Genomic DNA, 12,500 nt, shown 5'->3' with positions numbered 1-12,500 from the left:
TTTTATGTCGTTTTATTTTTTGTTTTTTTTGGGCTTAGTTTCAACCAAAAGTCGGTCGGTCGAATAATCGATTATTATTCGCCAGGGCTGCCGAATAATCGATTTTGATCATGGTCAGTTTCTGGCAACCCTACTTTTTATCCATCCATCTATCTATCCATCCATCTATCTATCTATCCATCCATCCATCCATCCATCTATCCATCTATCCATCCATCTATCCATCCATCCATCTCTCTCTCTATCTATCCATCCATCTATCTATCCATCCATCCATCCATCTATCCATCCATCTATCTATCCATCCATCTATCCATCCATCCATCCACCTATCCATCCACCTATCCATATATCCATCCATCCATCTATCTATCCATCCATCTATCTATCCATCTATCTATCTCTCCATCTATCTATCCATCCATCCATCCATCTATCTATCCATCCATCTATCCATCTATCTATTTATCCATCCATCTATCTCTCTATCTATTTTGCTGAGTCAGTATGTGATCCTGATTCTGAGAAATGAAGGTGACTAAAGTAGAGGGTCAGGCCAACATATTCCTGTGGAAATAGTCGAGCCTCAACAACTACACGCCGTGGAAAACACAACAACGCTGTGTTGCTTTCTGTGTGAATGTGTGAAGTCACAAAGTGAATGAGTGTGAAGCAGGGTGTTGCTGAGCGTCTAGCATCAACACACACACACACACACACACACACACACACACACACACACACACACACACACACACACACACACACACACACAAACAGGTTAAACAGTGAGAAGTGTGCAACAATAACAGACCCTTATCTTCCAAGCTAATTGTTACAAGGCAACACATACAATTGCACTAAATGTAGTTCATAACAACAGCCTATCAGGTAATAAAACCTGCAACTGTTATTGTAAAAAGGAATGGAAATATATTAGATATCCACAAATTATCAATTCTATTCGCAAAAATAATAATATGCCATCTCATAACTGTTAATGGTACTAGATGTGTATTTTGTCAATTGCAATTGGTGTAATGTATGTTTTTTATTTTATATGTAGCTATTATATTATATACTCTGTCTGAAGACCCATAACCCTAGATGTATATAATAACTGGTATAAATGTGTAAAACAATGTAGCTATATCCTATTTTCTTATCCCATTTGGATTTCTTTCAAATGTTTATTTACAATGAAGAAAAAGGAAAAGGACCACGAAATAATACAATAATAAAAAACTGTTTTACTATAATAATAACATTAACATATAGTAATATTGACATGGAATATGGAGGATATACCCGTAAATATTAATATATATATATGTGTGTAGTTATAATGTGCAATATCCCTTAGGTTTGTGCAGGACTGACAGTATGTATTCACAATGACTCAACCGAAGTGCGTAGGGAGAGAAAGTCATTGTAATGGATGCTCATTTTAATGACACAACATAAGCCTGGCTGTCACAAATCCCTGCCCTTGAGTTGACTTAAGCAAGTCTCTTTACACATAGATCGTGTTATTTTCTATTACTATCAAGGCTTTAATCAAATAAAGACAATACTTCTTGTGGTATTTTAGTATCTTGTACTACTGAATGAAAAAACTGCCTGCTGTCAGACACCTAGGTGCATTTTGAAGACATGGGAACACCTTTAATATACATTATATTAATAGTCTATTATATATGACATCAAGATGTAATACAATTAACTAGTAGGATGTTAATTTTTGCAGGAGTCTGGATAATGTTAGCTTTAACAGTAGCTTTATTAAGCTAGGCAAAGCTACCGTTATACGTTAGCTAATACATGCTAAAAGGCCAACGCGTAATACAACCTTAACAAACATGGAAAACAACTTACCAGAAAGTCTTAAAAATGTAGAGTTTTATTCCGTGATATAGTGATAAATGTCACCGCTTCTATCATTTTCTTACAGAAATCAGCGCAGATTTTTTTCCTCCTCCAGATTCCGTGTTGACAGTTGACGCTCCGTTAGGTGAGAAAAAAAGAGAATGAAGCCACTTCCGGTTCCTTCAAAATAAAAGCCGATTGTAACGTTTCTTCAGACCACACTCAGAAAACATGATAAAACCACACCTTTCTGATTGTGGTCTGAAGGAACGTTACAATTGGCTCTTATTTTGAAAATAGACAATATAATACCATATATAGAATGTATAATACACTGTAGTCTTTCCTTTTTAGCTTTTTAGGTTCTTTGTATGTTTACATTTAGAATAAATACTTGTGTTTATCCTTCTGTAATGCTAAATACTTTCTTTTTATTATAGTTATATTTTGTATCTACTCTTACAACTTATGTTGTAATGTTTTTGTTGCACCACGATACACCGAAGCTGATTCCTTGTGTTTTAACTTACCTGGCAATAAACCCTATTCTGATAACCTTGTCATTTCGGCATATCAAAAACTGTCCAAAGGAATTCAAATAAGAAAATACAGAACTAAATGTTACAATGATAAGCAGTCACATGTAGTAGGTATACTTCATCTGGCATATCCGACAACCATGTATTAGAAAGTGTAACTAACTGTAAAAGCCTCCTGATGGATACTCTACCTGCCAAATTAAACAGTTGCCATCAGGGCTCAATCATACAACACGTTAACTAAAAGGTGTTCATATGGTAAAAACAACAACCTGTGAAACACTTAAAGGGGACCCATCATGCAAAATGCACTTTTTGATGTCTTTTATACATAAACGTGTCACCGGTGTGTCAGGGAACTCACGCAACGTCAGAAAATAAAACCCTCTCTTTTCCTCTGTACCCAAATCTCTAAAAACGGGGCTACAACGAAGCTGATCCAGATTTGCGTCCGATATGACGTCATATCGGAAATGTAGGCTGGTTTTACACCCACGGCCCTATCAGAAACAATGCCCGACTGTTTTGGACGTCATATGGTCGGTGTTTACATTAGCATCGCTAACACTCAGAGCTAACCTGTACTGGAGAGCATGTGTGTGAAGAAGCAGGAAGTAGAAAGGAACTCACCTTGTGGTATAACCGGCAAGAGAGAATGCCTTTGAGCTCCAGACTGTTTCAGAAATAATCCTTGATAATCCATGATATGGCGTTTCATGAGCATGACTAGAACGGGTGATCCGTTTGGTATTTTGAGCAAAATACTTCATCGACATGTTTTTTTTATATCTGAGACCTCTGCTATTGCCTAAAAATAGCATGATAGGTCCACTTTAAATTGTAAAAAATTCACAGACTTTGTTCTGGTCGCTTTTACATAACAGAGAAACTTCCGATATAAGGGGAATATAACCAACATTTCCTACTCTAAACAGGTGAGACACAGACAGACTGAAGTTTAGTTCAGGTGTATATTTATTAAGCCTCCTTGTTAAATTTGATAATTTAACAGAGGGAGACTTGTGGAGGAAGAAGAATCATCATCATCATCATCACTTTATCCAACTTAAACCCAACATGTTCTGATCCAAGTACAAGCTGGAAGGCATTTTTCTTCACATAACTGATATTGCCAAGACGGAAACAAATCAGTTAAATAATAATTGACATTGGTTTTCGATCATGGCAGCCAGTTAGAAAACAAGACATTGACTATCAGCTGATTTCTGAGTCTGTTTTTCCATATAGATCAATTTTCTGATATTCTAACAACCTTATTTTTCGTGCTGACAAATAAAAGACACACTGTTATTATAATTATTTATCATTTAATATTTCCCCAGCTGCCATCCTCAAGGACGGCGCTCCTATGTCACAAAAATATCATATGAGCAGAGTTTCCACGCTTACAAAAGGAAGGATATTTCCTCTTTTTGCTGCCGGGTAAATGTAGAGAACGAAGACGTTATCTCCACACAGAAGCCTATACTTTCCAAAAGAGTGTCCAGTCCAGAAAAAGGATGTTTTTTTATCTGCGATCGTTGGTGCCGTTCGTCCTCTTCCCGGAGAACAGATGTTTGGGTTTGAGGTCGTAAATGTGTCTGTCCCCCTCTCCCTTCTTTCCTTGGCGGATCATGTCTCTCTGGCCGATCTTCATCATGATCTTCGCCTTCTTCACCATCTGAGGAACAGACCAAGAAGACACAGATGTGAGTTTTCTTCAAATAAAACTGCCATGTGATTACATTTACAAAAGAGTTTCACACTTTGCTGCTGAAATAACCATTCCTCCCAAGGAGATGAAACCGGCTAGCTGTTAACCCGTTAAGCCCCGAGCCTGTTTTCCAGGTCTCGGGCTCGAAAAGGACGTGCCCAGAACAAATGACCATAACTTCACTTCTAAAAGGGTTAAATTAATAATCTTTTTTCTCAAAGCAATAATAAACCTGTGAGTTGGATGTAGAACTTTCAGAATCAATATAAATATTTTTTTATAATAAAGTAAATTCAGATTGAACATAGTAAAAAACTGTAATTTATAGTGTCCGTCCAAAAATAAACATTATAGTGAAAACCTCCCTTGAATGATGGGATGGTAGACTAAAAGCTTTAGGAATCCAAACTATAACATATAATAAGTACCCTGTATCAAGATTGATGCACAACAAGTGACATGTGACCTTTTTAGAGAGGTTTAGAAGAAGAAGAAAAACTTCTCGAGTCATTTTGGTGCATTTTCCATATTTTTGGAACCCATGTTGTTTGTTGTCGTTTCACCGCGAGTTCTGATCGCTCAGTGATGATACTTATACCTCTGGAATCTGTGGAGTCTCAGCTTGCTAGCAGATATCTTGTCTGTGCATATAAGGGTATTTTACCGTTCTGTGCTAAGTGCATTTTTTCGCTCAGGGCTAATCCAGAGCCTTTGTTATTACCCTTATGTGTCGTTTAGCTAAAAATGGTTCATATTGTCTGAAAGCCGAGTTTCTTCCCGTTAAGTGAGTATGACACATTCATAGTTCGTTAAATGTTAAGAAGCCCTCAGACGCTGTTTGTGTGTGAGATGTTGCGGGAGCCCCCGGTAAAAATCTAATTCAAAAGTAGGCTTTTTTACAGTATTGTGTTCATGGTTCGCTCTTAGATTCGTTTACATATTAACTGTTTTAAAGTACATTGTACCTTCGTTTGGAAAAGTGCTATAAGAATGAAGTTGTTTATTATTTGTACGGTATGTCGTACACAAAGGTTTTATTTTATTATGTGAAAACAAACCTTCATTTAAGGTGGAATGTGTTCTTTCCACCTCGGCCCATTTTTGTTATTACCACTAATAGTTAAGGCCAGAAAGACTAACTTTAGGAGGAGATGACCCCGAAACATTTGAACACAGGTAATAAGGAATAATGAAAATAGTTGATGCTATTTTACAATCTAAAGTCTACCTACAGTAAAGCCTACATTTAGCATCACACATTTCAATGTAAATACTGCTATAATAACATGTATATTAAAATAAAATAAAGCAGTATTTACATTGAAATAGAATAAAATAAAAAATATGTGCAGTAAAAAAAACAGATATTGTATCGCATATATAGCATAGATGAATAACTAAAAGTAAAGACAGGGTGTCGTACCGTTGCGTCTCGCAGACCGGACTGGTCTCTGGGCGGCCGGGAGGCACTCTGGCTTCGGGTCTTTGAGGTCGGAACCACAGAAACGTCACGCTTACGTTTCTTGGTGACGCTTCTGGAGCGCCGGGCGTTCTGGGCGTAGTGACTCTGAAAGAACAAGAGGACATCTTTAAATCCCTGCCGCTGAGGATAACATCACCCGTCACTTTTAGCACATCAAGTAAACGGTTATTGAGTGTTCTTGTATTTTAATGTGTGTTTTTTCACACCTCGGGACTGTGGGGAACAGTATTTCGATCTTTCTGTGTGTACAAACATATTTTGAGATTGACAATAAAGTTGACTTTGATCTGTCAAACGCAAACTGGAACTATTCGTGTCACGATGGAGAAAGTGGGCTGATTTCGTAAAACTGATTTTACTGTGAAGTCCTGATCACTCCCTAATGTTCGTATTGTTCGTACTTTTTACTGTTTTTAAAAAGGCCTTTCGGACAAACGTAAGATGTACAATAACTATATCTTGAAAAAAACACTAATTGTTTGCGGCTAAATGTCAATAAAAAAATCCCTGCTGCGGTGTGAGGAAAACTGGTCGTGTAGTAAAACAGATAAAATAGTGCAAGAGAATGTTTTGAGATGTGCAAGTAAACACAAATAAAATAGAAATAGTGCGAGAGGAGTCTATGTACAAGTAAATGGAATGATTTCAGGCATTCACAAAGACTACAATGTGCTTTTTAAAGTCTTATTTCGTGGGTTCAAGGACTCAATTCGGCCATTTCTCTGGTTTTGGGGAGAGAAATGAGACAAAATGGCACTGGGCAAATTCAGAAAGCCAAAAGTTTCAGGACTTTAAAATAAACAGAACATCTGGGAATTCTGGTGGGACTACGAATGAAAAATGGGTCTCAGGCATTCCTATAGGATTTGATCCAATGACAAAAAGGGCAACCACAGGAAGCTTAGTTTATTTGTTATAATTTAAAAACTTAAAATTCTTATTATAAAATACAATATTCAACCTGTTCAAAGTGCAGAGGAATCTCAAAATGCCTGTTAATATTATAAATAAACAGCTGTAATATGTACCATTTCAACATCAATGTGAAACAGGACTTTATCTACAGGTTTAACTGAGCTTTATTAAAAGGTAACCGTTGTGATATAGAGAAAGAACTTACATCATCCTTGTCGGTCATGTCCAGACCGAGGCCGCCCATTTCCTTCTCCAGCTTGGCTCTTTCAACCTGAACGTTTAAAGAACACAGATTTAGTCAAATGGTAGGAAAAGAAAGTAATATTTATAAGAAGACAAATCACTTCTGCGAAAAGGGGTTGAATGCAAATGGAGAAATACACTGAACTTATAAAATGGAGGCACTTTGAGATCAATAGTCGCTTTCAGACCAAGTACTTTGCCGTACTTAGTCCCCCCGAACTCTTTAGTCCCCGGTAGATCGCGTTCAAACCGGAAAAAGTCCCTGGGGGAGGATTAGACAAATGAAGGCGCTGACGTCACTTTTTCTTCTTCTGCTTCGGGTTTACTGGCAGGCCGCAAACAGCTTCACGGCGTATACTGCCGCCCGGAGTCCCCGGCCGGAAGTCCCCGGAGTTGGGGACTGGCTTCAGTTGAAGCTGCTAGGACTCCCGAGTAAATCGCCAGAACGCCGACACCTCCTCATCTCCACCTCTCCCATGTTTTTTGTGTTGCCATAAGTTAGTCTCTCTCCGTTGGTGCGCGGGGCTAATACTAATAATGCTAATGCCAGCAAATACGATGGCGGCTTCACAAAACGTTCCCGAGTTTTACAGGGCGTGGTTTGCAATCCGCCCAGCCACTAGAAATTGGAAAAAGGTTCGCAAAAAAAAAGTTCTGGTTCCAGATCTTTTTGGTGTGAACGCAAAATCCCAAGAACTATCGGAACTATTCGTGGGAAAGTCCGGTGTGGAAGCGCCTCATGTGATGCCTTCAAAGACTCTTTATTGGGATGCCCCAGCTATATTCTTTATACCAAATGTCCTTCTTACACCAACATTTACAGCAGATACCTACCTGTAGATAAACTAAATAAAGCCTTTTCTATTTCCATGATATATTAAGTTAGCTTTTTATCATGTTTTTAACGATCGTTTGATTATTTTACTTTGGTCGACTGAGGTCGTTTAAAATGTGCTGTCTAAATAAATAAAGATTGAGGTTCTCCTCACTTTGGAATACCTTTGACAATAACCAACATTTACAAACATTAAATAAACAAATATTTTGGACTAATTTGGCAAAAAAAAGAAATCATAAATTCCTACGCTTTTTTTTGTTTGCATTTCAAAGACTTGAATTTAAGAAATGTTATTATTTTTAGATCAATGAAAAAACAACAAAATAGAAAACCCGAATTTAGAAAACACAGACCGATACGTCTTGGTCTGCAAAAGCACGGGAGAACAAGTAGGTCTTTAAACGAGATTTAAAAACAGGCAAAGTGGGGGCAGGTGGATATACGAGGGGTCTCCTCCTCACCTTGGAGGTGGTCCTGGGCATGCGGGGTCCATGGATGTCCTTCTCTTTGGACGTGGCCACCAGCAGCTGCTTCTTCTCTCTGATCTGTTTGGCCAGGACTCTGATCTCCTGCATCTCCTCGTCCTCGCTCTCCTCGTCAGAGTCGTACTCTCCGGCCTTCTCCTTCAGCTCCTCCTCCTGCTCTAGGAGCTCCAGTTTCTGAGAAGGAAAGAGGACATTGAGGCGTTTTAGAATTAATACATTAGACTCCAGTTTCTCCTCTTAAATTAACCAGGTAGACTCAATCCTGGACTATATTGTCAGATATGAGTGAAAGATCTACAGAAACATGCAACACAAATAGATATATGGCTTATATTGAAGGACATCGAAGCGTTTAGATAAATTCAAATTAATATGTTAAGTTTATCTACGATGCTACTTTATAGACCGCTTTAGTTTTATTACCTATTACTTAGCCAGGTAAGACTTGATTACATTGAAGGACATCAAGGCGTTTTAGATGGAAGAATACATACAAATCAATCTGTAACGTTTATCTACGATGCTACTCAGGAAATAAAACTTAAGGGGTCTATATTTCCAATTTAATAACCAGCGAAGCTTGTATAAAATAAAATAGGATCAAGCAAAAGATCATCTGGCACGGTCAATGTCTAAAAAGAACAGTGTACGGTTATAATTCATATTAAACATGTACAACACACACTAAGAGAAAGGACAAGAGTTTAAGATGCAATTTTATGAATAGAAAAATAGACCAATTGTGTAAAAGCCCCCCCTTTTCCTCCGTGGACCTTATTTCGGAAAAATTATGTATTGAAGTCAAATGAGAGAGAGGAGTTATCTTTCGATCCCGTTTGATTTGTGCCACGAATTACACACATGATGTTTGTCCATTTAAAAGATAATTTCGCAAGAAAAAAAAGAAAAAAGTGAAGTAACACTTTTTTTGTGTGAAACCGCTCAATGAACTACAACTCCCATCTCGCACCACACACCAAGACGGCCGTCACGTTGGAACATTTCACTTCTTTCTCTCAGAATGAGGCGGAAAGTATTAAACAATGTTAACATCACTCCAAGTCTGGGCGCGTTGAGAGCTGCACACACACACAGGGGAGTTAGTCGGTTCCGTGAGAGCCAGCATGCGGGACCGGGACTCTGGGATTTGTAGTCTTTCTAGTTGCGTATTTTTCATCGTCTTATATTTCAACAGTTTTACGACAAACTGTGACTTTTTTTACGTGGAAATTATTATTTTAGATTGACAAACATCATGTGTGTAACTCGTGGCACAATTCAAGCGGGATCGAGAGACAAGTTTTCTCTCTCCATCGACTTCAATGCATACTTTTTCAGAAATAAGGTCCCGTGGGTTTAGCTTTGGGAATAAGTGGATGCTAATACGCATGTTCTTGATAAACATTTTGAAATGGAGGATTTTTACTCGTGATTAACTATTTTGACATTTTATTTACTCAAAGTCAAATATATTTTATTTAAAAAGGGAAACTCAAGAGACTCACCTTCATGATTTCAGGATCGATGTAATCTGCGATGTTGTGGCCCTCCCAAACCTCAGGGACAATGTCGGTCTTCTCCTCCTCGTTCATCAGGTCCCAGTATTCTTTAGAGATAAAATAAAGACAACATAAGCACTGCGGATAAGCTTTTACTTCCTACGAATATACAGTTAAACAAAAGCATGATTTCTTACTCTGAAGGTCCAGGATGTAGTCATCACCCATCTCCATCTCCAGATCTCTCTCCTGTGGATTAACAGAAAGACGGGTTTATTATTAAAACAAAGAGACATGAAGAAGAGGGGACACATGTTGATGTAGAAGAGACATGAAGAAGAGGGGACACATGTTGATGTAGAAGAGACATGGAGAAGAGGGGACACATGTTGATGTAGAAGAGACATGGAGAAGAGGGGACACATGTTGATGTAGAAGAGACATGAAGAAGAGGGGACACATGTTGATGTAGAAGGGACGTGAAGAAGAGGGGACACATGTTGATGTAGAAGAGACATGAAGAAGAGGGGACACATGTTGATGTAGAAGAGACATGAAGAAGAGGGGACACATGATGATGTAGAAGAGACATGGAGAAGAGGGGACACATGTTGATGTAGAAGAGACATGGAGAAGAGGGGACACATGTTGATGTAGAAGAGACATGAAGAAGAGGGGACACATGTTGATGTAGAAGAGACATGAGGAAGAGGGGACACATGTTGATGTAGAAGAGACATGAAGAAGAGGGGACACATGTTGATGTAGAAGAGACATGAAGAAGAGGGGACACATGTTGATGTAGAGGAGACATGAAGAAGAGGGGACACATGTTGATGTAGAAGAGACATGAAGAAGAGGGGACACATGTTGATGTAGAAGAGACATGGAAGAAGAGGGGACACATGTTGATGTAGAAGAGACATGGAGAAGAGGGGACACATGTTGATGTAGAAGAGACATGAAGAAGAGGGGACACATGTTGATGTAGAAGAGACATGGAAGAAGAGGGGACACATGTTGATGTAGAAGAGACATGGAAGAAGAGGGGACACATGTTGATGTAGAAGAGACATGAAGAAGAGGGGACACATGTGATGTAGAAGAGACATGGAAGAAGAGGGGACACATGTTGATGTAGAAGAGACATGAAGAAGAGGGGACACATGTTGATGTAGAAGAGACATGAAGAAGAGGGGACACATGTTGATGTAGAAGAGACATGAAGAAGAGGGGACACATGTTGATGTAGAAGAGACATGAAGAAGAGGGGACACATGTTGATGTAGAAGAGACATGAAGAAGAGGGGACACATGTTGATGTAGAAGAGACATGAGAAGAGGGGACACATGTTGATGTAGAAGAGACATGAAGAAGAGGGGACACATGTTGATGTAGAAGAGACATGAAGAAGAGGGGACACATGTTGATGTAGAAGAGACATGAAGAAGAGGGGACACATGTTGATGTAGAAGAGACATGAAGAAGAGGGGACACATGTTGATGTAGAAGAGACATGAAGAAGAGGGGACACATGTTGATGTAGAAGAGACATGAAGAAGAGGGGACACATGTTGATGTAGAAGAGACATGGAGAAGAGGGGACACATGTTGATGTAGAAGAGACATGAAGAAGAGGGGACACATGTTGATGTAGAAGAGACATGAAGAAGAGGGGACACATGTTGATGTAGAAGAGACATGAAGAAGAGGGGACACATGTTGATGTAGAAGAGACATGGAAGAAGAGGGGACACATGTTGATGTAGAAGAGACATGAAGAAGAGGGGGACACATGTTGATGTAGAAGAGACATGAAGAAGAGGGGACACATGTTGATGTAGAAGAGACATGGAAGAAGAGGGGACACATGTTGATGTAGAAGAGACATGGAGAAGAGGGGACACATGTTGATGTAGAAGAGACATGAAGAAGAGGGGACACATGTTGATGTAGAAGAGACATGAAGAAGAGGGGACACATGTTGATGTAGAAGAGACATGAGAAGAGGGGACACATGTTGATGTAGAAGAGACATGAAGAAGAGGGGACACATGTTGATGTAGAAGAGACATGAGAAGAGGGGACACATGTTGATGTAGAAGAGACATGAAGAAGAGGGGACACATGTTGATGTAGAAGAGACATGAAGAAGAGGGGACACATGTTGATGTAGAAGAGACATGAAGAAGAGGGGACACATGTTGATGTAGAAGAGACATGAAGAAGAGGGGACACATGTTGATGTAGAAGAGACATGAAGAAGAGGGGACACATGTTGATGTAGAAGAGACATGAAGAAGAGGGGACACATGTTGATGGAGAAGAGACATGAGAAGAGGGGACACATGTTGATGTAGAAGAGACATGAAGAAGAGGGGACACATGTTGATGTAGAAGAGACATGAAGAAGAGGGGACACATGTTGATGTAGAAGAGACGGACACATGTTGATGTAGAAGAGACATGAAGAGAGGGGACACATGTTGATGTAGAAGAGACATGAAGAAGAGGGGACACATGTTGATGTAGAAGAGACATGAAGAAGAGGGGACACATGTTGATGTAGAAGAGACATGAAGAAGAGGGGACACATGTTGATGTAGAAGAGACATGGAGAAGAGGGGACACATGTTGATGTAGAAGAGACATGAAGAAGAGGGGACACATGTTGATGTAGAAGAGACATGGAAGAAGAGGGGACACATGTTGATGTAGAAGAGACATGAAGAAGAGGGGACACATGTTGATGTAGAAGAGACATGAAGAAGAGGGGACACATGTTGATGTAGAAGAGACATGAAGAAGAGGGGACACATGTTGATGTAGAAGAGACATGAAGAAGAGGGGACACATGTTGATGTAGAAGAGACATGAAGAAGAGGGGACACATGTTGATGTAGAAGAGACATGAAGA

The 12,500-nt window shown here is 39.3% G+C and overlaps 2 protein-coding genes across 2 annotated transcripts in view; both read right to left on the bottom strand.

Moving 5' to 3' along the window:
- Nucleotides 1-2,018, bottom strand: part of LOC117441665 (WD repeat-containing protein 37-like) — a 13,825-nt gene extending 11,807 nt beyond the window's left edge. Inside the window, exon 1 of the mRNA XM_034077705.1 lies at nt 1,876-2,018. The gene's annotated coding sequence lies outside the window, so the exon portion shown is untranslated. The remainder of the gene's footprint in view (nt 1-1,875) is intronic.
- A 1,339-nt stretch (nt 2,019-3,357) lies between these two features.
- Nucleotides 3,358-9,831, bottom strand: gtpbp4 (GTP binding protein 4; the record flags this gene model as incomplete). The annotated part of the gene is made up of 6 exons (XM_034077704.2): nt 3,358-4,086; nt 5,543-5,686; nt 6,723-6,788; nt 8,060-8,257; nt 9,589-9,689; nt 9,780-9,831. Coding segments are annotated over 6 exons (714 nt in total), but the record flags the coding sequence as incomplete, so codon positions are not given.
- Nucleotides 9,832-12,500: the final 2,669 nt, after the last annotated feature.

Source organism: Pseudochaenichthys georgianus, unplaced genomic scaffold (genome assembly GCF_902827115.2).
Source record: "Pseudochaenichthys georgianus unplaced genomic scaffold, fPseGeo1.2 scaffold_1878_arrow_ctg1, whole genome shotgun sequence".
Lineage (NCBI taxonomy): Eukaryota > Metazoa > Chordata > Actinopteri > Perciformes > Channichthyidae > Pseudochaenichthys > Pseudochaenichthys georgianus.
This window is presented reverse-complemented; position numbering and strand designations above follow the sequence as displayed.